The sequence below is a fragment of the Terrapene carolina genome, unplaced genomic scaffold (assembly GCF_002925995.2).
Source record: "Terrapene carolina triunguis isolate 2854851 unplaced genomic scaffold, T_m_triunguis-2.0 Scaffold227, whole genome shotgun sequence".
In the NCBI taxonomy this organism is placed as follows: Eukaryota; Metazoa; Chordata; order Testudines; family Emydidae; genus Terrapene; species Terrapene triunguis.
Genome location: NW_020664578.1, coordinates 5,156,790 through 5,184,032, shown reverse-complemented (window position 1 = coordinate 5,184,032; position 27,243 = coordinate 5,156,790). Strand labels below are relative to the sequence as shown.

At 46.7% G+C, this 27,243-nt stretch overlaps 1 protein-coding gene across 2 annotated transcripts in view; it reads left to right on the top strand.

The window, feature by feature from the left end:
• Positions 1-149: 149 nt before the first annotated feature.
• SNX27 (sorting nexin 27) overlaps positions 150-27,243 on the top strand; it is a 48,963-nt gene continuing 21,869 nt past the window's right edge. For both annotated transcript variants that reach the window (XM_026656281.1, XM_026656280.1), the window contains exons 1-2: positions 150-433; positions 24,710-24,941. In XM_026656281.1, the coding sequence (XP_026512066.1) occupies positions 150-433; positions 24,710-24,941 (516 nt within the window). The remainder of the gene's footprint in view (positions 434-24,709; positions 24,942-27,243) is intronic.

The following is a 27,243-nucleotide window of genomic DNA, read 5'->3' as shown; positions in this document are numbered from 1 at the left end:
GCCCCTCAGAGACCCTAAACTACATTTCCCATGGTGCTGTGCGCCCCCCAGAGACAGTGAACTACATCTCCCTTAGCAATGCGGCGGCCTGGCTACGGTGGCCGGTGAGGGGATCGCGTGACGGCGGCGGCCGCGAACTGCTCGCCAAGATGGCGGACGAGGAGGGCGAAGGGCTGCAGCGCTCGGCGCCGGCTCCGCACCGCAACGGGGGGGGCGGGCCCGGGCCCGGGGCGGCGGGGGGGCCCCGCGTCGTCCGCATCGTCAAGTCGGAGTCCGGCTACGGCTTCAACGTGCGGGGCCAAGTGAGCGAGGGCGGCCAGCTGCGGAGCATCAACGGGGAGCTGTACGCGCCGCTGCAGCATGTCAGCGCCGTGCTGGGCGGGGGGGCGGCCGACCGCGCCGGGGTGCGCAAGGGGGACCGCATCCTGGAGGTGTGAGTACGGGGGGGCCGGGCGGAGAGAGAGAGTGGGCGAGCGAGCCGGGGGGGGACGCCTCCCCCCCTCAGAGTGACCCCGGGGGGGGCGGGGCAGCGGGAGATGGGGGAGGGGCACCCCTCCGCACAGAGGGATGGGGGGAGGGCTGGAGGGGGACCCCTCCCCCCCGCACAGAGGGACCGGGTATTGGGGGGGCGGGGCTGGGTCGGGGGTGCTGGGACAATTTGTATCGTGGCGGTGCCGAGAACCCTTGAACTTGTGTCTGATGGGAGCTGCACCCTCCAGCCCGGGGGGGCAGCAGCGCCCCCCGCACCTAGGGACTGGGTCCCTGAAGGGAGAAGGGGGAGGGGACCTCTCACCTGAAGGAGAACCAGCCTCAATGGAGCTGAGGCTCAGAGAGATGTGTTGGGGCAGCGGGTGGGGAGATTACATACTGGAGCTGGGACTGTGGGTGACCTGGTGGAGGTCGACCTCCCCCATCAAAACCCCTTACTCCTTGGGGGAGTGGGGCCCTGGCAAGGGAGGGGGGCCATCTTGGGGGGGGGCATTTAAATGGGGATCCTTTTTTGGGGGGGGAGAGTTGTGGCCCTGAGATCTCTAGGCATATAGGCTGGAGTGCACAAGTCGGGAGCATGGGGGGGACTGCCTGATGGCAGATGGGGAGAGGTGACCTTTCTGAGAAACTGCTCTATGGGAGACCAGCAGGGGAGGAGACCACCGGGGTGTACATGGAGTACCCTGGAGGTGTGTGCAGGGGTGGGGAGACTACAGGATACGGATATGGAGTAGGGGTCTGGGGAGGGGTGGCTGGGGGACAGCAGAAGGGCTCAGAGAGATTTCTGTGGAGTGCAATGGGGTCTGCATCCGGGGGGGGACTTGAGCATATTGCTGTAGGGGAGAGGGTTAATGCCTTCCCTTGGGAATGGGAATATGCCTCAACCAGGACAGAGACCCCTCTCTGGGAGAATCTCCCCTCTCCCCACAGAGAGACTGGTGACCCCTGCCCACATAGGGGGATCCTACTCCTCTGGGACTGGAGAGAACATAGGTCAAGGTGCATAAGGGGAATTACACCCTTGGCAGAGAGAAGGATATCTCCCCCCCCCCCCCCCGCCCAGCACATACCCCCTGTAGAGAAAGGAAAGTCCTCTCTGGAGAGAACCTAGGATATTCTCCCCACCTGTATGTTTCCAGAGTAGGGTTTCAATCCCCCCCAGCCCCTACATGAAGGAGCGAGTGCAGAGGGAGCCACTTTCTGGAGGTGGGACTGATTTTACTTCTCATTTCACATCACTTGGATAATGGTACTGGACTGTTACTGGTTTCTGGTCACTTGCACTGGTCCTATGCAGTGAGGTATTTAAATCCTGCAGAGGAAATTTTAAATACAACCCCCAACAAAATCTCTCAATAGAAACATTTTTATCTTTATTATATTGAGTCTGATTTTGGGGGGGGGGGGGGCACAACTTAAAATTTGGCCCTAAACTACTAGGCCGTGTCTCCAGTGTTAATTGAGCCTCCTTTATAGCTTGTCCTTGACCCATTGAGATATTTGAACTGAATTTCCCCCAGCACATTGTAATTCTTCAGGTGGGTTCTGTGGTGCCTCTGGCTGCTTGTGATTTTTCCCCCTAATTGTGTTCAGCTGTAAGATAAATTAAAAATACGTAAAGATCAATATGTCTGCAGAGTCAGTTATCTTGAAATAGTTATTAAATATGAGTATTTCATAGCAATAAAAATGCCTTGGTTTCCAGTCTTTGCGGATTTAAGTGTGTGAAGGAGGAGTTGTTTGTTTTGTCCCAGTGGATGGGAAATGTTCTTACAGGCCCTTGGTTATGTAGGTGTTCGTAACCTGTGCTGGGGGAGCCTTGTATCCACAATGGGCTTTCTGCTGTGTGACCCGAATATTTGTGCTTTGACTTTCCTTCGCAGAGAACATGTACACTCGGTGAATTCTGCAGCTAGAGGATGTATTTAGAAAACCAGTATTTATCGACTGAAGGAATATTTGTATGCGTTACAGGATGCTGAGTCTAAAATCCTCCACCTCCTCGTGCTCCCTGTGGAAAACACTAAAGAGAATTGAATGTTTAAAATTATCGAAATAGGTTTCGAGGCTATGGGCTGGCTTTGGGGTTTGATCCCTGGGAGCCAAGGATTTGCTCTTTGACCAGGTTACTTGTGGGCAGATCCTCACTTGGTATAAATTGTCCAGTGGAGCCAGGACAGTTTACACCAGTTCAGGATCTGACCCCTAGTTTCTTTCACGTGGCAACATGTGGTTTAGTGGTTAGAGCAGAGGCTTGTGAAGCAGGACTTCTAGTGAGTTCTGCTCCAGCTCTTGAAAGGCCATGTAGTCTAATTGCTAGAGCAGAGGACTGAGTCAGGACTCCTGGGTTCTATTCCCATCTATTGGAGGGACTATAGAATAGTAGGCAGAGCAGAGAACTGGGACTTGGGACTCCCGTGTCTGGCTCTGCCACTGACCGTGTGTGTGATCTTGGGACAAATCACTTTCATCTCTCCTAGTGTCTCTGTTGCAGCACTGGTGAAATAGGAGGGTCTCCAGTGCGAGAAAGCAAATATCAGATCTTACTTTTGTTACCTTAGGTGCATAAATCGGCACCCTAAAAGGTGACTTGTTCCTGATGGCATTTTGTCAGCATGGAGCAGAGGATCCTATGTCTCTTCACACTCAGCTATGTTATCGCTGAATCCAACCCCTGGAAGTAATTCTAGTATTGCAGCAAGTTGGAGGGGAAAACAATAAAACTGACTCCAGAAATAGCATTGATTTCCCTTCCTCTCCACAGAAGCACAATGGTGGGGGTGGGGTTCCCTGGGACTCGGGAGGCACACATTTGTACTAAGTGTGCTGCTGTTTGCTGATTTGGGGGCACACCGAATCCAATGCTTTCTAGTATGTTGACTCCGAATAAGTCATTCATTCCATTATAGCGTAACCTGCTCTTAAAGTTAATTTCTGCAGAGGCTCATCTGACGCTGCAGAGATGACACTGGTAGAGATGGACTGTTTTCAGACTTGGGTGTCGACGCTAATTCATACTTAAGCACAGGGGCTCTGGAATGCCACTTAAAGTGCATGTGTGAGGAGCTATAGATTTGCACCCCCCATGCGCCTGACTTCCCTGCCCATGGACCCCTATATCCACCCCTTCCAAATTTGAAGAAGTGGTGGTGTGAGCTGGTGTGCAGGGTTGCAGTGCCACACAGTTTGGCCCAGCCAAAAAGTGGTTAAGCCATGATCCGGGTGGCCCCCCTGCCCTCCTTCCCAGCCTCCATGGCCTGTGATTAGGCAAATAAATAAGGATCTTGAGATGGAATAGGAATTGTTGAGTGCTGACCATCCCTAAAAATCAGGCCATTTGTTTAGGTGTCTAAATGCATCTGTGTTTGCAAATACTTATGTAGTGTTTCGCATCTTCAAAAGCACTGAAACTGTGTGCTTCCGAGATGGGCTTTGTTGGAACTCACATAAGCTGAGGCAAATTCCCTGTGATGGACCTATAACAAAGCAAAGTAACGTTCTTTTAGAACATGAAGCTGGGAGGAGGTCTCTTGGGTCCTGTTCCTAGGGTGACCAGACAGCAAGTGTGAAAAATCGGGACAGAGGGTGGGGGGTAATAGGAGCCTATATAAGAAAAAGCCCCAAATATCAGGACTGTCCCTATAAAATCAGGACATCTGGTCACCCTACCTGTTCCCAGCTCTTCCACTTTCTTGCTGTGTGGTCTCGATCAAGAGAGACAAGGTGGGTGAGGTAATAACGTTTATTGGACCCAACTTCTGTCCAGTAAAACAGAAGTTGGTCCAATAAAAAAATATTGCTTCACCCACCCCGGGGGTGTCTAATATCCTGGGACTGACATGGCTACAACAACACAGCATACATGGTCCTGATCACATCATTTCACTTTTTTGTGCCTTAGCTTATCTATCTCTAAAAGGGATATAAAACATAATTACAGTGGGTACGATTTAAAACAGGAGATCTAGCGCATGGGGTCGTTAATTTTCTGCAGTATTCCTCATTCAAAGAATAGGGAATTCTGTAGTAAAGAGAAATACTGGGGTGCAGTATTCATCCATTCTTAGGTGTAAGCTTTTTGGAGTAGGGACCATCGTTTTGTTCTGTCTTTGTAGAGCACCTAGTGCAATTGGCTCCATCACAATTAAAATATTTTGTATGGCATCTCTGTGGGATTGTGAGGCTTAACATTTGTAAACTACTTTGCAATCTCTGGGTAAGCATTATGTCTGACGTTTCTCAACAGCGTCTAATTGTGTTTTCTATGCTTGTTATAAAGCTCTTAACTGCATGATACTCTGGTATGAATCTCCCCCTTGTAACTTCTAGCTCAAAATGCTTGGTTTTGAAAGCTGACATTGCAGCATAATGACTATGAAGTGCCTCTCTAATCTTCTTAGCATGTTGTCTGTTTGTGGGAGTTGAGGGCACTGAAGGCAGACAAAGAAAGCAAATTTAGTTCCTTGATTATCACCTTGAATGACAGTCATAACGAATCTTTTTTAAAAAATGTCTCTCACAGGTGTGCAAATCACTGGTTACAGCAAAGCTTGCTGGAGATGATCTAATAGATTCAGAAGGAGTCAAGTTTTAAGTATCAGTGAGCCACGTGTAGAAGAATTGCCTGGTGGTTAAGTCATTGGCCAAAGCTAAATTCAGTTCATAGCTCTGCCACAGACGGGAACGCTAGCAATTGGCTTACCAGATCCAGCTGGTGGTCCATCTGTGCTGGTGCCTGTCTCCCAACGGTACTTGCTACTTCAAAGGAATATGCAAAATAGGTTGAAGTGGGCATTTATTGAATAATCCGCCTATAAGAAAAATTTCCCTTGGAGTTTGGTTTATGCCGTGACACACACATGTGAAGAATAATTTAATCTCCTTCTCAGTTCCCTGTCTCTAATATGGGGATAATACTTTCCTGCCTAATAGGGTATTGTATGGATGAATCTGTTAATGTTGGAGGTGTTCAGATACTATGGTAATTTGGGACTAGAGGAGCACTTAGAGAAAATATTTTGGGTGTTCTACTAATTGACTTTTCCAGTTATGCCTCTGGGATGTTAACAGCCAGATAAATTACTCATAATAGGTGAGAAATTTATACATGTCTGCAGGTTATTTAAAGACCTGAGTAATAGATCGGGGACTGTACCAACACCTCTGGGCTTGGCTGGACCTATACATGTGGGTGCACACACGCTTCTGTTTTCTCAGTGCTGTCACATAAAAAGACTAGCTCCTTCTTGTTCGAATGAGATTATACTCATCTCTTTGCTCTGAAGTCTAATTTTGTGCGTGGACTTGAGGCACAGAAAGCTGATTCTGCTTTGGAAAAGTACAGACGCTGTCTCTAGAAAAACAAGGAGGCAGCTGTGTGTGCTGCTTTTTCAGAGTTTTACTGCTTGCCGAGAGGGCAAATTGCCAGAAAATCACCTTACGAAATGGTCAGCCGGCTGAGCTAGGCAGAACTCTCTTTTCTGAGCCCTGCAGGTCTCAGCTTTAGTGCTCAATACTGTGGTCATGTTATATTATAGCTCACCAAGTACTTGAATTAAGATTCCCTGATCATACCTCACTTTCTCCTTGAAATTTTGCAGCTCAGAGTCTTGGCAACTTTTTAAAAGTCTTCCTGTAATTTTAGCTGATGAGACGCTGGAGAACATACTAGTGCTTTACACTGTTACAGTTCTAGTGCTCAATTCCAGGCCTGTGAATGTATAAAATGAATAAGAGGGATGCGTGGTTTTCCGTTTTACCAGGAGATTGATTCCGCATTTTCCTCTGAGTGGTTGCTGTTAGTCCTGTATCGCTTGAAAGACTCCTCCACTTGTAAGTCTGTATGCATAACTACTTGCACAGTGCATTAAGTCTGATTGTTTTACCTTCTTTGTTTCCTGTAAGGATACAAAACCAAAATCCTTCTCAACGCCAGCTGATTGACTTTCTTCCTCAACATAATTCACTGTTTGTATATTGCTGTGACAGTTTGTTTTTGTCTTTCTAGTAGTGTTTATAAATCCACTCTAATGAAGGGTTCTTGTGTTGTGGGCTTTTCATCAAGCTCATGCTTGTATCCATCTAAGCTGACTGACAAAATTTCCATAGTATATTTAAACAAAATCCATATGTGTGACTAATAGCACCTGAGGTTACTGAAGCTGAAATAATTTCTAGCTACTTTTCACCACTTGTTCAGAATTTTGCGTTTCCTGCAGGTTGAAAAAATGAAAGTATAGGTTGGTCAGTTTCCCCTGTGTTTAGTCAGTTTCACGCTCTGGTTCTGGGATAGTAGGACAGTGGAGGAAATGTTTTTTTTTTTTTTTTTTGAAACATTTTTTTGAAAACATAAAAGCTCTTAGAAAAACATATTTCATCCTAGGATTGAAATGTTTATTTACAAAGCCTGAACCGTAGGCTGAAAGCTAATGGTGTCCTTTTTAAACTAGCAATATTCCAGTACTTTGCTACTTTACTGTAATGCCATACGTGGCGGGATGTGTGTCTCTACTTATTTGTATGGTGTCATAGGGTCTGGGCTATGCCCCAGCCTATAAGTAGTCTCCTGGGAGTGACCCTTTACTGTGCTGGGCCCCAAGGACCCGCACAGATCCACAGAAGCAGGCCCGTGGACTCCAAGACTGGTTCTTTAGCCCCAGCGTTCCCTGTCTCTCTCTCGCTCTCTCTCTCTCTCTCTCTCTGTGGCTCCCTCGAGTGAATCCAGTCAAGCCAAACTCCTACGGGAGGCTTGTACTGGACCTGCACCGTGCTGTGCTCTCAGGGAGTATTTACAGCGACACAGGCAGCCTTTTTCGGAACAAGGGAACCATTGATGAGTCACCTGGCTACGGAATCTGAACGTCCTTGGGGTAGCACAGAGAAGCAGAAGTTATGCCATAGTCCACTCTGGTTAAACCAGTGCCCTGATGAGCCAGCCAAGCTGTGATGGACTCCACCTCTGGCTCTCCTCCCGTGTACCCTCTTTATCTCCCCAGCTCCAGGCTCCTGAGTCCCTCCAAAACGGTCGCCCTTCCTCCAGTCACCTGACACCTTGTTCTCCAGCTCAGTCCCCGGTACAGCCTGCGGGGGTTTCCTGCTGTTAGGTGTTCAGTCCTTGGGGCAGTGGCATGGAGAAATGTTCAGGAGGTGTGGCAGGGCCCCGGCCAGGCCCCATAGGGGAGCGGGGAGAGAGCTATACCCAGACCTGCTCTGTCCCTAGCCCCGCCCCGGCTCCCATTGCTACAGCCCTGGCATCCAGCTGTGGCTCTGGTCTCAGCTTCAGCCCTCGACCACGGCTCTGGCCCCATCTGCAGTCCTGGCTCCCAACCACAGCTCAGGGCGGGGCATGGACGGGGTAAAGAGGGGGCGCACGGTAAAACGTTAGGGACCACTGTGTTAGGGCATCTCTTTGTCTTGCTGGACCCTCTGTTGATTTGGATTGGTTTGATCCAGTTCTTTACTGACTCTATTCGTTCCCCCCAGACAGCGAGGTGACGCACACCCCTCCTGCCCTTTTCCGGGAGCAGGATTAACCCTTTTGCACCCACTGGTTAGCAATGCAGTGTACGGAGGGAAACTTAAGCGTGCCTGGGATTCATAAAAATATTACAGAAAATACCCACTTTGTCACATGTGGGAAGAGCTATGTAAGTGTTACAAGATTTGTTAGGAGAGTTGTGATGGAACTGAAAGTAGCGATGAGATACAGCGCTATCCGAAAGATCAGCAGCAATCAGCAAGATGATTGAAGTCCTGTTCTCCAGTTTGTACTCTCTCTTTGGAGTTCTTCTCAGAACCCAGTTTGCACTTTCTGACCAAGTGAGGAGAATACTATATGAAAGGCATTGAGCCTTAGGCTATGTCTACATGACACCTTATGTCAGCATAACTTATGTCTTGCTCACAACACACCTCTTAATGCATCCCAGTATCATGTTTGCCTTTTTTGTAACAGCATCGCACTGTTGACTCATATTTAGCTTGTGGTCCACTATATCCCCTAGATCCCTTTCTGCCGTACTCCTTCCTAGACAGTCTCTTCCCATTCTGTATGTGTGAAACTGATTGTTCCTTCCTAAGTGGAGTACTTTGCATTTGTCTTTATTAAATTTCATCCTGTTTACCTCAGACCATTTCTCCAAATTGTCCAGATCATTTTGAATTATGAACCTATCCTCCAAAGCAGTTGCAATCCCTCCCAGTTTGGTATCGTCTGCAAACTTAATAAGCGTACTTCCTATGCCAATATCTAAGTCGTTGATGAAGATATTGAACAGAGCCGGTCCCAAAACAGACCCTTGCGGAACCCCAATTGTTATACCTTTCCAGCAGGATTGGGAGCCATTAATAACTACTCTCTGAGTACGGTTATCCAGCCAGTTATGCACCCACTTATAGTAGCCCCGTCTAAGTTGTATTTGCTTAGTTTATTGATAAGAATATCATGCAAGACCATATCAAATGCCTTACTAAAGTCTAGGTATACCACATCCACTGCCTTATCTACAAGACTCGTTATCCTATCAAAGAAAGCTATCAGATTGGTTTGACATGATTTGTTCTTTACAAATCCATGCTGGCTATTCCCTATCACCTTACCACCTTCCAAGTGTTTGCAGATGATTTCCTTAATTACTTGCTCCATTATCTTCTCTGGCACAGAAGTTAAACTAACTGGTCTGTAGTTTCCTGGGTTGTTTCTATTTCCCTTTTTATAGATGGGCACTATATTTGCCCTTTTCCAGTCTTCTGGAATCTCTCCTGTCTCCAAAGATAATAGCTAGAGGCTCAGATACCTCCTCTATTAGCTCCTTGAGTATTCTAGGATGCATTTCATCAGGCCCTGGTGACTTGCAGGCATCTAACTTTTCTAAGTGATGTTTAACTTGTTCTTTTTTTATTTTATCTTCTAAACCTACCCCCTTCCCATTAGCATTCACTGTTAAGCATTCCTTCAGACTTCTCGGTGAAGACCGAAACAAAGACACGAGAAGTCATAATAATACCACTTCCCCAAATGACATTGTTTATGCTGATGGAGGCAGATTTCTGTTGGCATAACTGTGTCTACACTGTGGATTTTGCTAGCATAGCTGTGCTGGATGGGGGTGTGGTTATTTCACAGCCTGACTGATAGAGCTATACTGACAAATTCTGTAGTGTAGACCTGGACTAAGTGATATTCTTCCCTTATTGGTGCGATTCTTTGTTTGCTTATATAAGCTGAAAGAAAGTAATTGCTGTTCAGTTTCCAGAATTGATATCAAGCTTTATTTCTGAAGTGTCCAAAAATACTTGCCCCCTTTAGTAAGACAAAGTCTTCATTTGCCTAGTTAATTCTTACTCATTTTATAGCAATATTTGTTTTTAAAGCCTTTTGAAATGGTAGCACGAGTTTTTGTGTTCTTCAAAACCTTTCTCACTAGCATTAATTTAAAGTCTTTTTATTGCTTCCAAAACCGCAACAGAAGAATGGGAACTGTATCATAGGCTAGTGCCGAGCCTGTTAATACACATGGAGCTGTTAGAACTTCCTTAAAGTGGAATGAGAAGCTTGTGTGAAAACAATTACAAAATGATCCAGGCTCTTTTCTCAGTGTGAGGAAGATAGCAGTGGTAAAGTCAGTGGACTTTAATTTGCTTATGCTGTCTCTACTTAATGAGTATTTATCTTACTCGAAGAATGTTAAAACTAGGACTTGATTTTCAGCTGGAAAAGAGAAAGGTCAGTGTACAAATGCTTCCCTTCATTAGGAGCATACTAGAGATGGGAAAAAGTGATTAGGTTCTAACTGAGCGGCCAGGGCAGGGTTATGTTCTGTTGTTTGTTCTCCAGTGCTCTATCCAGCCTAGTTCTAACGGTCTCAAGTCGTGAGGCTTCCACTTAGGACAGGTCTACACTAAAAAGTTAGGTCGACTGAGTTGCGTTGCTCAGGGGTGTAAAAAAAATCTACGCCCCTGAGTGTTGTAGTTAAACCAACCTAACCCTGGGTGTAGACAATGCTGGGATGATGGAAGAATTCTTCTGTTGACCTAGCTACTACCTCTCGGGGAGGTGGATTAACTACAGTGGTTGGAGAATCCTTCCCATTGCTGTACTGAGTGTCTACACCAGTGGTTCTCAACCTATTTACCATGTTGGGCTGCATATGCAGCTCTGTCTGGGTTATGTGGGCCGCATCCACACAATATATATACTACCTGTATGGCCCTGAGGCCGTCACATGGGCCGCAGCTGTGTGCTGATTGGGCCGCAAGCAGCCCACAGGTTGAGAACCACTGCTCTACACTGATGCGCTACAGCGGAGCAGCTACAGCTGTTGTACTGTGGTGTTCCTAGTGAAGACATAGCCTAAGGCCATGTCTACATGTACAGCTCTACTACGGCTCTCCCATCGGCATAAAAACCCCCACCTCCGCGAATGGCAGAAGCTACGTTGGCGTGAGACGCTCTCCTGCAGACGTAGCGCCGTGCACACCAATGTTTGTCAGTTTAACTCAAAGGGGTGGTTTATTCACACCTGAGCTACATAAATTATGCCAACATAGGCTGTTGTGTAGACATAGCCTTAGAGACTATTTCCACTATCTGAATCATTACTGTTTAGATTGTAAGCTCTTTGGGGTAGAGCCATGTATATGTTACTGGGGTGGGGCTTTACACGGAGAAAAATAGTCAAGCCGATAAGAGAGACCAGCTCTCCATTTCCCCAGGAATTTTGGCGTTTAATTCCTGTGGTGAGGAAGGACCTGGTAACGTAACAATATCCAGGGATAAAAGTTAGGGCTGTCGATTAATCACAGTTAATTCACACGATTAACTCCAAAAAAAAATTAATCGCAACTGTAATCGCACTGTTAATAGAATACCAACTGAAATTTATTAAATATTTTGGATGTTTTTCTACATTTTCATATTTATTGTATTGTGTTGTAATTGAAATCAAAGTGTATTTTTTTATTACAAATATTTGAACTGTAAAAATAAACAAAAGAAACAGTATTTTTGATTCACCTCATACAAGTTCTGTAGTGCAATCTCTTTGTCATGAAAGTGTAACTTACAAATGTAGAATTTTTTGGTTACATAACTGCACTCAAAGACAAAAAAATGTAAAACTTCACAGCATACAAGTCCACTCAGTCCTACTTCTTGTTCAGCCAATCGCTAAGACAAACAAGTTTGTTTATATTGACAGGAGATAATGCTGCCCTCTTCTTATTTAGAATGTCACCAGAAAGTAAGAAGAGACATTTGCTTTGCATGGCACTTTTGAGGCTGGCATTGCAAGGTATTTACGTGCCAGATATGCTAAACATTTGTATGCCCCTTCATGTTTTGGCCATCATTCCAGAGGACACGTTCATGCTGATGACGCTCATTTAAAAAAAAATGCATTCATTAAATTTGTGACTGAACTCCTTGGGGGAGAATTGTATGTCCTCAGCTCTGTTTTACCCGGATTCTGCCATATATTTCATGTTATAGCAGTTTCTGATGATGACCCAGCACATGTTGTTCATTTTAAGAACACTTTTTCACTGCAGATTTCACAAAACGCAAAGAAGGTACCAATGTGAGATTTCAACCCAAGGTTTAAGAACCTGAAGTGCCTTCCAAAATCTGATCGGGACGAGGTGTAGAGCATGCTTTCAGAAGTCTTAAAAGAGCAACACTCCGATGCGGAAACTACAGAACCCGAACCACCAAAAAAGAAAATCAACCTTGTGCTAGTGGCATCTGACTCAAATAATGAAAATGAACATGTGTCGGTCCGCATTGCTTTGGATTGTTATTGAGTAGAGCCCATCATCAGCATGGACGCATGTTCCCTGGAATGGTGGTTGAAGCATGAAGGTACATTTGAATCTTTAGTGCATCTGGCACATAAATATCTTGCGATTCCGGCTACAACAGTGCCATGCGAACACCTGTTCTGACTTTCAGGTGACATTTGTAAATAAACGGGCAGCATTATCTCCTGCAAATGTAAACAAACTTGTTTGTCTGAGCGATTGGCTTAACAAGAAGTAGGACTGAGTGGACTTGCGGGCTCTAAAATTTTACATTGTTTTATTTTTGAATGCAGTTTTTTGTACATAATTCTACATTTGTAAGTTCAACTTTCATGGTAAAGAGATTGCACTACAGTACTTGTATTAAGTGAATTGAAAAGTACTATTTCTGTTTTTTTACAGTGCAAATACTTGTAAACAAAAATAATATAAAGTGAGCACTGTACACTTTGAAATCAATGTGTTTGAAAATATAGAAAACATCCAAAAATATTTAAATAAATGGTATTCTGATATTGTTTAACAGTGCGATTAATGTCGCAATTAATTTTTTTTAATCGCTTGACAGCCCTAATAAAAATTCATCTGAGATGGCAATCTGCTTACGAGAACCAGGTTGGCTCACCCTGCACAACCCTTTGTGAAGTGCCTAGTTCCTGATGGACCACTTGCCAGTATGTCATCCCAGATCAAAATAACGTTTTTGAAAAGGATCTGTGCTTTTACTTCTCAGCGGTGCTTCTTTAGAGCTGTTTATTGTTTGAAATTCTTTGAAGGGCAGAAACCAGTTATGAAGTTGAATCTGTAGGATTCAGTAGAGGTGAAGACTTGAATTTTCACTACATCCCCTTCCCCAGCCTACTTGAAATTTTGAAAGTGACTTCCTTTCTCTCATCTGTTTGGGTTGTGTCAGCTCTTAGAGCAGGAGCAGGCAAACATTTTGGCCTGAGGGCTACATAGGGTTTCTGAAATCGTATGGAGGGCCAGTTAAAGGAGGCTGTGCCTCCCCCAAACAGCCAGGGGTGGCCCGGCCCCCATCCCCTATCCGAGCCCCCCCTGCTTCTTGCCCCCTGATGGCCCCCCTGAGATTCCTGCCCCATCCAACCCCCCTGTCCCCTGACGGCCCCTGCCCCATCCACCCCTCCTTGTCTCCTGACTGCCCCCTGCTGCCCCCATCCAACCCCCCCTCCTTCCTAACTGCCCCCCTGGGACTCCTGCCCCCTTTCATCTCCCCTGTTTCCCACCCTCTGACCTCCCTGACCCCTATCCACACCCCCACCCCCGACCACCCAACTCCCCTGCCCTCTATCCAACCCCCCCTGCTCCCTGCCCCCTTACCGCGCTGCCTGGAGCACCAGTTGTTGGTGGCGCTACAGCCGCGCTGCCCAGAGCACCGGGACAGGCAGCCACGCCGCCCAGCTGGAGCCAGCCACGCCACTGCACACCACAGAGCACCGGGTCAGGCTGCGTCTCTGCAGCTGCGCTGCCCAGCAAGAGCTCGCAGCCCCGCCGCCCAGAGCATTGCGCCGGCGGCGCAGTGAGCTGAGACTGTGGGGGAGGGGGAACAGCAGGGGAGGGGCCGGGGGCGAGCCTCTTGGGCCAGGAGCTCAGGGGCCAGGCAGGAGGGTCCCGGGGGCCAGATGTGGCCACCCCTGTCTTAGAGGCAGGGCTGTCTGTGCTTATACAGCGCCCTGCACACCTGGGGCCCCAGTACTGGTGCCTCTAGGCACTGCTACTAAAATCTGCTGCTGTAAGTCTGTATTGCGCTGTCTAGTAGGTGAATTGTGCCATACAATTGAAGTCCTTAACTCAAAGTGCTAGATCAGGGGTGGCCAACCTGAGCCTGAGAAGGAGCCAGAATTTACCAATGTACATTGCCAAAGAACCCAATAATATGTCAGCAGTCCCCATCAGCTCCCCCCCCCCGTCCACCGGCAGCCCTGTTGATCAGCGCCTCCCCATCCCTTCCCCCGCATCTCCCAATCAGCTGTTTCATGCAGGATGCTCTGGGGGGGAGGGGGAGGAGTGAGGGCACAGCAGGCTCAGGGGAGGGGGCGGGAAGGGGTGGAGTGGGGGCAGGGCCCGTGGCAGAGCCAGGGGTTGCGTGGTGAGCACCCCCCGGCACATTGGAAAGTTGGCGCCTCTCGCTCCAGCCCCGGAGTTGGTGCCTATACCAGGAGCCACATATTAACTTCTAAAGAGCCGCATGTGGCTCTGGAGCCACGGGTTAGCCACCCCTGTGCTAGATGTTTGAGGATAGGAACTGGTACAGTCCACAGCAGACTGGTGAGATCTTTATGGGCAGAAGGGGTCAGTTAGCGAAGGAGGGTAATCAGTGAATGTTATTTAGTTCAGTTGTTTCTGGACTTCACAGTGGCCTTTGGAAGGGGGAAGTCAGGACTCCAGCTTGGGTAAGAGTGTGAGAGGCGTAGGGGGGGAGAGGTGCAAATGATTGAGTTTCTGTCTCAGAGGCTGATGCAGCAGTGGTGGGGAAAGGCGTGTTACATTGCTACAGGGTGATTCAGCTTCATGTCCAGCAGAGGCCTCTCCTGAGGAGGCTGCTGATCTGTATGGTTACTGTCCTTGTCATGGGATCTTTGTTATCTATAGTGTCAAGATTATCGCTGTTTCCACCCCACTGTTAGCAACCTGCTCCCATTATTATAATAAAAGGACGTTGTGTGGCTGGACTCCTGACTCTGCACTTCAAAACAAATCTATTAACGGGGAGAGATTTTAGTGAGGCGGATTGGTGTTAAGGGGCAGGCAGTGAGTGTGAATGGCTTGCTAGTGATTCACTGAATTTTATGGGACTTTTAATATTTCTTGACAGACAGACCTACTTGGAGGAATTCTGAATCTTGGATAGAGCCAGAATCACACACGCTCGAAGTCAGGTGTCAAGAACAGAAAGAGGCGAGGGACTGGGGTGGGGAAGAGTCCTCTGTTAACAGAGATGGATGATGCATGAAATCGTGGTGTGAGTAACAGTGCTGCTGGCTCAGCTCCTTAGAAAGAGGTGACTTTTAAAACCTACAAATATTTTGGTCCCTGGAACTTTCTCCTCCAGTAGTGGGATGGTTGGGACTTGTTGGCTGAAAGGTGCACACAGGTGAGAAGGCAGCTTTTAGCGTTAATCTTTTGTTGGCATTTTGCTCTCCACTAGGCGAGGACAAAGTTGATTTCAAACTTTTCCCCTCAGGCTGGATTGATTTTAAATCACCATGTGGAAAGCTTCCATTTAAAATCCTCAATTTTAATCAACTTTCCCATTTGTACCTCAGTTATTTTCTAAAGAAAGGTACACTCACACTTGAAACATGATTTACTGCTAAATAAACCTTTACACTAGATTTGGTACATCTTTTTGCTAGGTGGGTGCACTATGATATACATTTATTTAAGCAATTATGTAGCTTAATATTTTCAGCTTCTTAATTGTGCATATTTTGTATGATAGAGAGAGACTGATATATTGCTTGCTTACTTCCCCCAGCTAAGAAATGAAAGAGACTGAACTGGGTTGGGGCCTGGAGGGCCAATGGGCACCTGAGGACTGAATAAATTGGATCCCAGGTGGGGAATGTTTTTAATTTTCCGAAGGACTGTAAGGTTTGTTTAAGGAGCCCTTTGAAGGAGAAAACGGGCAGAGCACTGCAGAGGCACCCCTGGCCACACGAAGGCCCCCAGTAAGCGGTCATAGATTCATTGACTTCAGGTCAGAAGGGACCATTATGATCGCTCACGGTACTACACTCTGCTTCTTCCTTCTCACTGCCAACGTGGTTGCTGATGTTTTCCTGCATATGTGCCCAGGTTCAGGCATAGTTCAATGCTTTTTGGAGTGCAGTATTCTTTGAGTGACCCTCCACACAGTCTCGTTGCTGGAAGATGCACCCGGAAGATGCAGCAAACTGGTGGGGACTCCTGGGTGCACTGTTGGAAATAGGGCTGAGAAACCTTTCTCTCCCCCCCCTTCCCCCAGCTAAGAATCCCGTTGGATTGCTTCCCCTCCCCTTGCAACTCCCGGCATTCCAGCGGTGAAGCTGTAAAAGGGGGCAGGGGATTTCAGCCATCTGTTCTTTCCAGCCATGGTAGCCTGTGGACCAGGAACCTCTGGTCAGTCTCTTTGGCTTGGTGCTTCGGAAGTTTTGTTCCTAGAGCCCCTAGGTCGTTGTCTTATGTTAATGTAATTCCACCAGTCTGTATCACCAGCACGTCTCATGGTGCCAACATGTACAAGTAGAGGCTTATGTTGAAAGAGGGGTAAGCACTCTTCATTCCTAAGTACCTCGCTCTGCTGTTGTCTAGCACTCTTGGCCACCATGGATCACGTTGAGCTTGACTGACCCTGTCCGTTGGAGCGACGGGGAAATGTTTTCAGCACTGCTGGTGGGGAGCTGTTTTTGTTCCTCACTGTCACTGATCATTTTCCTGATGAGACCTAAGAAAAGAGAGAAGGGTGGGAGGGGAAGATCCTGGGGCATTTGTCATGGCATTGAGAGTCCCCCTGGGTGTGGGGGTTTTAAAAAGGCTCTTCCTAGTTGGATTAAATTATCTTCTGCTTTAGCTGTTGGAACTCTTGAAGGTGGCACCAAGTCTGTAGTCATTAAACTATTCTTGGTCCTCCCATAATTGCTTCTGTCTAAAGATTTCAACAAACAACTTGGCGAACATTCATTGAGCCTCCCAGCCCCTCTGTGAAGTAGGTCTGTATGATCCAGGCCTTACAGATGAGGAAATTGGGCACAGAAGGGAAGTGCCTTACCCGTAATCACACAGACACAGTCGCAGAGCTGGGAATAGACCCCCGACTTCCGGACTCCCAGTCTCTTGCTCTTACCACTGTACACACAATGATTTATCAGCTGAAAAAGCCTGGCCAGTTTTTGTCAGTTGCACTCTGGGTCTGACTGAAATCTGGCGAAGGGCTGTGAACTGCAGGTGTCTGGCTGAAGCCATCCAGCAGGTTGGGCTTTTGTCACTGAGTAAGTTCCTTGTCATGGCAGATCATTTTGGTTCTCCAGCCCATTAGTAGAGAATGCTATTTAAGGGTTCCCACCTTGGGGCTCAGTACAACTTTGTGTCTTCCAGCGAGACATCTCGGATTGGATAGGCACTGAATTGGAGGATGAATAGTTCTCCTCTGGGACAGGGCGAGTCTGCTGGAAGGACAAGGGGAACGTAATATCATTTCTACAACATCCAGACAAGGGCGGAAGTAAAAACAAAACACACTCATGTCCAAAAAATCCTCTAGTGTCCAATGGTCTTAGGAACCAGTGTGTTTAAACTCCGTAAAACCAAACAGTTCTATCACTGAGTAAATATTACGTAGTTTGGCTAAGCTGATCTCCCCCTTCTGGAGGCTTCTGATTTGTCCATGCCATATGATCAGGGATCCTAGAAATCCGTTTGCCACAGAAAAATGCGGAATTTGCGTTTTTACAGAGAATCTTTATATTTTGTGGGGAAAAAAAAATGAAAACACATAGAGTAGAACCCCGTTTATCCGCGCTCCATTATCCGCTTCGGTGTATTAACAGAACCACCAGCCCTGGGTAGCTGGGGCGTTGGTTGTCAGTCCTAGCCCCACCGCCGTCAGCCCTGGACAGCTAGTGGTTCAGTTAATACAGACAGCTGGATAATGGAGGCTCGGATAAACGGGGTTCTACTGTACCTCACTAAAACGTTGTGTTCAACTGATACCTGTATATATTGTGGCTAGGGAAACTAAAGTCAGCGTTTCGTTGTTCGTTCGTTCACTGATTTGATTTGATTTTTTTATCGGAGAATTTTGGTTTTTATATCACAGAAAACTAGGATCCCTGCTTATGATGTACTGTTCCCGTTCTTTGGCTTGGAGGTGATTACTCCTGGCTGAGTTGCTATGGTGACTTTATTGCGCAGGTGCTAGTCCTCTGGCCCCTGTGGTATTGCACTGCTCCCTTCAGCGCCTTCGTAGTGCAGAGCTGGGGGCTAGTGCAGTGGAGCAGCAGCAGGACTGCCATTGAAATATCGTGTCTGGGCTTATAAAGAAGCCTGTTGGGTTGATATATTAAGTGACTGGGTGGCGGGGTGGGGGCTTCACAGACCATTACTTTTGTGCAAATGAAATGATACATTGCAGTAGTTCGAGCCAGGACTTGGAGGCGAGACCCCTGGGTTCTATTCCCAGCTCTGGGAGGAAGTGTGGTTCTGGAAGGGGACTGGGGGCTGTATGTATCCGATTGCACAAGGAAGCAGCCATTTTCAGATCAGCCTGGAAGCGGGCATGGTTAAGCAAGCTCTAGAAATTGTGAGTGAGGAGAGGAGGGCAGTTGATTGTTTCTCACTGGCACGACCTCTGTCAGGAGAGAGACGGGGATGGCTCTGGTGATGGGGAATGAGTATTGAGGTTTTTCTTTTGGGGTCCTAGGTCGTAACCAGTCAGGGTGGGAGTGACTGAAAACTGTTTCCATCTTGTAGCCCTTGTGAAATGAATCTGTCCAGTTCCTATTGCACAGTCGTCCATATGACCAAAACCACCATCACAACTGGCAGTCCTTGGCAGTCTCTCCGGGAAGCCCAGGATTGAATGGGCCACGGTAACTGAATTCTCTCCTCTGCCCAACTCCCCGCTCCCCCTTTCAGGTCTGGATTGACGCACGCAGGCGGCAGACAGTGTGAGGAAAACATGACCTGCGGCCCCTTGTGCTGAACCTTGTCTATGGACAAACAGATGGCGTCAGTCTCTAGGGCTGTCCATTGCAGCACTGTTTAACAGCACTAACTTCGCACTGACGGAAACGATTCTGGGATAGCATTGCTGCTTCATGAATAGGGCCCTACGAAATTCATGGTAGATTTTGGTCAATTTCACGGTCATAGGATTTTAAAAATAGTGAATTACAATATCTGAAACCATGAAACTGTGGGAGTCCCAACCCAAAAGGGGATCATGGGGGTTATTGTGTGTTTGTGTGTGTGTGTGTGGGGGGATCGCGATGTTGCCACCTCCTGTGCTGTTGCTGGCAGCGATGCTGCCTTCAGAGCTGGGCGGCTGGCCAGCATCTGCTGCTCTCCAGCCACCCAGCTCTGAAGGCAGCACAGAAGTAAAGATGGCAATACTGTGACACCCCCCCCCCCAATCCCCTTTTGGGTTGGGACCCCCAGTTTGAGAAATGCTGGTCTCCCCTATGAAATTTGTATAGTATAAGGTAAAACAGTAGTATAAGGTATAGTATAAGGTACACAAAAGACCAGATTTCACAGGGGAGACCAGATTTCATGGTCTGTGATGTGTTTTTCACGGCCGTGAATTTGGTAGGGCCCTACTCATGAAATAAGTGTCCTGGGGTTTTACAGACCCAGTGTAATTCTGTACAAATGGAGGTGGTTTCCCATGCAGGGTAAACTTGAAGCACATGAACTTCAGTTGAATGGAACAAATGAGAGTCTCATTTTTAATGTGGCACTAAATTTCAGTGACGGACAGCTTGGTTCAGTTGACAGTTATGGCTGCATTATGATATCCAGAATGCGAATTTAAAGGTAGCCATACACACGGTAATCCTGTGGCAGGAGGTGATCAGTGATGAGGGACTGTAGGACAGATCTTAGGTAGCTATCTATCTTGGGTACATACCCGGCCCTCGTTGCTAGGAGCACAGTGCCTCCCATTCTTTAATGCAGCGGTTCTCACACTATTTACTATTGTGGGCCACATATGCAGCTCTGAATGTGTTATGTGGGCTGTAGCCACACAATATATATACTACAGTAACTCCTCGCTGTCCCAGCTTGGATCAATTCGAGAACATGCACGTTTAAAGTTGCGCAATGCTCCCTTATAACGTTGTTTGGCAGCCGCCTGCTTTGTCCACTGCTTGCAGGAAGAGCAGCCGGTTGGAGCTAGCTGGTGGGGGCTTGGAACCAGGGTGGACCGGCAGCCCCCCATCAGCTCCCCTAAGTTCCCTGTGCAGCTGCCGCCCAGCAGGCTATCAGTTGCCGGGCAGTTTAGGTTTCCCTCCCTGCACTGCCATGTGTTGCTCCTGCCCTCTGCCTTGGAGCTGCTCCCCTGAACCTCCTGCTTGCTGTGCAGGGGGGAGGGGGAAGGGGGTGCTGTTGTCAGGGTGTCCCCCTCCCCCCGCTCCTGACCCCCACTCCTGTACCTCATCTCCACAGAGCGGGGGGGGGGGGGCATGACAGGGCTCAGGACAGAGGGAGCTTGCTGGCAGCAGCTGCTGTCTCAACTTGCTGATCTACTTAAAAAGGCAGTGTACTTAGAGTGGGGCCAGCGTACTTAAAGGGGCAATGTGCGTCTCTCTCTCTCACACACAAACACGCACACAGTGTGTATCTGTCTCTCACACACATGCACCCTCCCCTCCTCCCTGGCACTTTGGAAAGTGGAGGGAGTGGTGCGCTCCAGTGGGATAGCCTGGGTTCATCATCACGTTAGTGTCCGCAGGGAATGTTTGCAGCCACTGCCATACGTCTATTGTGTCTCTTCCCTTCATTTGTGCTGCCTTGTAGAGTGTGAGGCTACATTAACAACAATATGTTAACCCAGGGGTTGGCAACCTTTCGGAAGTGGTGTGCCGAGTCTTCATTTATTCACTCTGATTTAAAGTTTCACGTGCCAGTAATACATTTTAACGTTTTTAGAAGGTCTCTTTCTCTGAGTCTATAATATATAACTAAACTATTGTTGTATGTAAAGTAAATGAGGTTTTTTAAATGTTTAAGAAGCTTCATTTAAAATTAAATTAAAATGCAGAGTCCCCCGGACCAGTGTCCAGGACCCAGGCAGTGTGAGTGCCACTGAAAATCAGCTCGCGTGCCGCCTTCAGCACACGTGCCATAGGTTGCCTACCCCTGTGTTAACCCTGGAGGGCTCAGCCGAGTGCTAGTTCATCATTTAGCAGCAAGGCATCCCCTGGGAAATATCCCTCCATCTTTCACCCTCTGACTCCACCACCTCAACCAAGCTTCACAATCATCAATGTTGTGCACGGTATTCAATTGTTTGTTTAAATACTCTGTGTGTGTGTGTGTGTGTGTGTGTGTGTGTGTGTGTGTGTATATATATATATATATGTATATGTATATGTATATATGTATATATGTATATATGTATATATATATATATATATATATATATGTGTATATGTGCATAGGTATATATTTTTTTCCCCCTGGAACTTAACCCCCCACTATTTACATTAATTCTTATGGGGAAATTGGATTCGCTTAACATCGTTTTGCTTAAAGTAGCATTTTTCAGGAACATAACTACAACGTTAAGCAAGGAGTTACTGTACCTGTATGGCCCTGAGGATGTCACATGGACAGCAGCTGTGTGCTGATTGGGTCACAGATTGAAAACCATTGCTTTCATGTTTTTATCCACACAGCCACTCCATGAGGTACAACCGTGCTCTTATCCCCATTTTACAGTTGGGGAACTGAGGCACAGTGAGACTAAGGGCTAGTCTACACTAGAAGCACTACAGCGGTGCAGCTGCACCATTGTAATGTGTGTGGTGAAGACACGCTATGCCGATGGGAGAGAGCTCTCCTGTCGGCTTAATAAAACCACCAGGAGGCAGTAGCTATGTTGGCGGGGAGGAGAGAGCGCTGTCCACGCCGGCGCTTAGGTCAGTGAAACTTATTGCTTATTCACACTCCTGAGTGACATCAGTGGTAGTGTGTACAAACCCTAAGTACCAGCACCATTGTACACAAAGTACTTCCACCTTCCTCAGGTGCTCAAAGCGTTAGAGCTTTCACTGTTCTGCAAAGTCCTTTAAGCCCAGAAGAACCTGAAGGCAATGTGTGGGGAAGGTTCACTTTCATCTTTTAAAACGATATGGCTGCATAGAGCTTTGAACAGTATTTTAACGACTGTGCTTAACACCCTGCTTTAGAGGGTGACTTGAACCCGGCTGTGACAGTTTGATCCTATCTATTTCTATGAGTTCCCTCTTAAGCAGTTTTTTATGCTTGGTTCAGAACCTTGGATTGGATTTGTAAGTTTAGACGATCTTTTCGGGGATCTTTCTGTAAGTAAAAGTTCGATAAAAGGTACTGGATATTAAGCGGCAAGCGCTGCCTTTTTTTGATTTCAGTGTTAGGGAGAATTTGGAAGGACAGAAAGCTAAAAACGGTGGCTGCATTTCAAGCAGGCCTGGATAATTCTGTGAGTGGTGGTTGTGGCTTTCTGCACTTAGATGATGAAAATCCATTCTCACGCTCAAGAAGGGAGATACAGAATTGCCTGAGGGGGAGGGTTTAAGAAAAAATTCTCTTCCTCTGCTTGCATGGGCAGCGTTTCATAACCAAGTGTGCACAGCTTTTCTTTTGCATTCCTCTGAAGCATCAGGTGTTCATGGCCAGTGGCACAGTATATGGGACATGATGGACAATTAACCTGATAGGACAGAGCAGGTCCTATGTGGTAAGAAAACAAATCGGGGGGCCTAGTTTTGGTGTCACTGACTTTAGTTGGATTGGAACCAGTGACCCCAAGATTAAAGGAGTTTCTCATCGCCCTATCCCTGAGCTAATTATGTGTTCATGCCCTTCCAAGTGTGTGTTTTTGAGCAGCCTGTGTTGTTAATGAAGAGAAGGGGGCCTGGTCCTTTTAGATGAGACATGCGCTCTCTGTCTGGAGTCTGCAGCCCAGTTCCAGTGTATATGGGCTGATTAGCAAGGATGCAGCTTGGACTGTTCCTGTTTATACAACTGGATGTTTCAGATACCAAGCCCTGACAGAGACTATTCCGTTGACACCATCTATGGAGGCTTGCTGCTAAATTGAATTCTTATCTGGGAGAAAAACAGGCTTTTTTCTCCCTCCCCAGAACTGGAAGAGAGAACAAAACCGCTATGTTTGGGTGGATTTTATTTGACTACAAAACAAATGCCTTTAAAAACTGGTAACCAGGTGTGGTCTGTTGTCTCTTGGGCTATCCTTGGAACAGAATTTAGCAGGGGTTGACTGTCCAGTGGCTGTTTATTGAGAGAGCAGTAACATTTGCAGTTCTCAGAGACCACTTAGTGTCAAGAGTTTCAAGCCTTCAGTTTTTTTACATTGGGCTTATTTCCTAACTTAAATATTTGCTCTAACTCAACTGTTAGTTATGGGATTAGGTACAGAAATCGCTGGATGAAATTCTCTGGCCAGTGTTGTGCAGAAGGTCAACAGGGTGATCACAGTGGTCCCCTCAGGCCTTAAAATTGGTTAAACCTGCTTTCTGTTTTGAGGGTCAACCTTCCCTTGCCTGATTGGAACAATGCACATTCATTATAAAGCTTTGCTTCCTTAATCTTGGACCTCCTTAGATTTGTGCTTGAAGTTGAAAGCAAAGAGTTCATCTTCCAGGGACTTATCTAGCAATGAGCATTTTGGGAAGGTGAAGAATTGTAGTTCTCAAATGTAAAGCCTATTTTGAAAATTACGGGGAGCATACTTGTATTAAAAAAGCCTCAACTGCATTATTTAAGATACTGTAGTATCAAAAACTGATCATGGATTAAAATCAAATGGGCTTTTTACCATCAATGAATCTTTTACTTTTTGGACTTCACAGGTTGGCGAGTGAAACTAAACTGGTCAGTAGAACTGAGCGACTAATTTGATTTTTCTATCTGGGGGCCAAACTGAAAACCGTGTGTGTGTTTGGGGGAGAATTGGTTTGGTTCAACCCATAACTGATTTTTTGTGGTGGTTTTTGCCCAAAAATGAAAAAAATTAAAACCCAAAACAAAATGTTTTTGGTATTTTTGCTTTTTGGGTCATTTGGGAGGATTGAGGTTCCCCCTTTTCTTTTGTTTTTTAGAAAAAAATTAGAAAAATTTCTAAGTGAAATACAACTTTTGATTTTGAAAAGATACTTCTTAAAAAAAAAAAATAATAAAAAAAAATTTCCAGCTGAATCTATTAGCTGAATTTGCAAATAGTTTTGGGTGCCCTGAAAAATGGACTTTTGGGCAAATTTACTATTTGCTGAGAAAATGTCATCCATCTCTACTGATCCGATCTATTCAGTTCTCTTGGATTGGCATATGCCACAGGTAGTGTTTGGCTTCCCAGCACTGCAAGTGAAGCGTTAAATCGCAAATCCTATTTCCGCTGCCATAAAATTGAAATCAGTGCCATTCATCAAGTGGGTTCTTATTTATTTTATTTTTTTTGCAAACCCTACATTTGGGAGCTAAATAGATATTGGCTCAAATTCACGACTGGTGGAAGTCACTGAAGGGACATTGGATGTCAAACTGCGTGTTATTAGGCAGCTTCAGCTAATAGTGTTGTAAAGGGAGTAAATAAGAAGCGCCACGTTGTTTTCACACTTTTTGGGTCTGATCCTGGCTTGGTTTTGAGACTCCTTAGGCACATCTGCCTTGTTTATGGCCTTATTGTTTTTTCCCTTCCCAGGAATGGTGTGAATGTAGAAGGGGCAACGCACAAGCAGGTGGTGGACCTGATTCGAGCAGGAGAGAAGGAGTTAATACTGACAGTGTTATCCGTTCCGCCCCATGAGGCTGATAACCTCGACCCCGGCGACGACTCTTTGGGGCAGTCGTTCTATGACTACACCGAAAAGCAAGCTGTGCCCATCTCCATCCCCACATACAAACACGTGGAGCAGAACGGCGAGAAGTTTGTGGTTAGTACTGGCTTGAGCATGCCTTGCGGAGTCCAGAATTGGTTTGTTTTCCTGCTGATCAGGTCCTAAGCTGTCAGAGTTTTCCGAGAGGCCTGGTTTTTAATCTGATCCCTGGATTCTGGTTGCCAGACCCTCTCCCTCCACCCCAAAGAGGCTGAATACTGACCATATCTTGGAACTGCAACTCCCATTATTTCCTTTAATTTTAGTGCATGTAAAGGGTGATTAACAGTCCCATGTAGGAAGGCCTCTGATTCATAGGGCAGGAGTAGTGTAAGCTTTCCTCTGTACATGGGTCCCTCCCAGCCTCCCAAAATCATCATAACAGAGGAACCTCCTCTAGGGCTGAGATGACCTTGGCCTCCATGGTTCATTCAGTCCCTTGGCTTCTCTGAGGAGTCTGCCAGCAAGGAAGCCAATCAGTGCCCGTTATGATGGTGGTTTTTTGCTGCCAACACGTTCCTGTTGGGATACTTACTCTTTTTCTGAACTGGGTTATCTGTCAGTTTCCAACCAGTTCATACAAGTGGGGTAGCTCTGAGCAGTGGGTCCCAGAGGGTGACCTTGACAAATGGCCTTTGGTTGACACTTTCTATTCAGTACCATCAGTTAGCTCATATATGCTTCTATATCCTGTTTTATATTAAGTGCCTAGAATACCTGTGATAGATACCTAAGGAGTATGATCATTTAAGAAAAACTCTCCTCTCATGCTTGTGTCCCTGCAGCTTCCCATGCAGCAGAATTAAATTGGAGTGATTGTGTCGGTTTCACTCTGCTGCCTTTCCTGAGAATGTGCTGTGTGTATGAGTGATCCTTCACTAATCTTCAGGGATGTGGCCAAAGATTTCACATACAGGTGTTACGGTGGCCTGATTTTCACAGTTGCTGAGCGTCTGCCACTCCCACTTAATTCAGTGGGAGCTGTTTGCATGTTCAGCACTCCTGATAAGCAGGCTAAGTGTGTAACCTCTGTGCTATAACAAACGTTAAGATTGTGTGTGTGTGTGTGTATTTCTTTCCCTTTCTGTTCTCATTAGTTAGAGATCAGCTGTAGAAAGTACCACCTTCCTCCCAGGTGGAAGACTCTGCCCGGCTGCCTTCACTGTGGGAGCTGGCGCTCATTCTTTCAAATAACATAGTGTGTCTTGAAACTGCTGCCTAAGCAGATGCATCCGCTAAGGCTTGCTATTGACTCTGGCTTATCACGGATGCCTGGCTGCAGCTTGGAATGGAATGCACTAGCTATTTTGCATGTTTCCAATCTGGCTCCCTTCTCCCAGAGATGTATAGAGGGGAAAACCTAATTTGAGATGTGGATGATTAAAGTATGCACTTCCCCTCCATTGTTAAGTTTTGAAAGAAAATCTAATTGCTGCAGATCACAGAATAAACTTTTATTTTTCTCTTGGTGGCAGTTAGTTTACTTACTGATGATTGTTGTTGGTTTGAATCCATTGGGAAAAATCTGTTAGTCACGTTTCTGCCCAAAGACTGGTGCTGGCTGTTGCTGGCAGCTGGGCTGCCTGTATTTCCATCTAGCTTGTGTTGCTGGCATTTGCTGTGCTTCGAACTGAGAACATACCACTGGCTCCGAAAGGAGATTTGAGGCTTATTCACAACAAATCCACAGAGCAGCAAGAGCTTCGGAAGGGGGTGGAATCGGTTAAAGATTGCTTGTAGTCAGAACAGTGACGGTGTAAAAATGGCACCATCTTACTAGACTCAGCTCCTTGTGGGTCTGAGTCGCGTCTATAGACGTGACTAACACACATTTTCACTTCTGTTAGCACTTCAGAGCCCACAGAGCTTTGCCAATGCACATCTGTCCTCATCTGCCGCATCTTCTGCTGTTCCCACTCCGGGGCCCATGCATCCTTGCCTCTGCACCCCTGCAATTCTAGTAACACACCCAGCAGCTTTGCTGGTTCACCCCTACAACTGTCACCTCAACCTTGGTCTGCGGCATCCCTGTTTTTGCAGCTCTGCGATTCCCTACAAGCTCTGCTGATGGACTTCAATCCTGGTCCTCAGTCCCACCTGCCATTCCAGTCCCAGGCTGCTTTCGAGTACTCTTCCAATTGCTCCTGAATTGTGTGAGTGACTCTGATGCTTTCATGATGTGAGATCAAACTCGTTCTCACTTTTGAGCCACCCTGTCAGATCACGCGAGAGAGCTTGGACACGCCGCGTTGCAGAGACCCGTGGTCATAGTAATTTTCCCATGAGCAAATGGAGGCGTGAATGTTCCCGGGCACCGCTCCTGTAGCGTTCACCTGGGGCATGGCTGAGAGGGCTCATC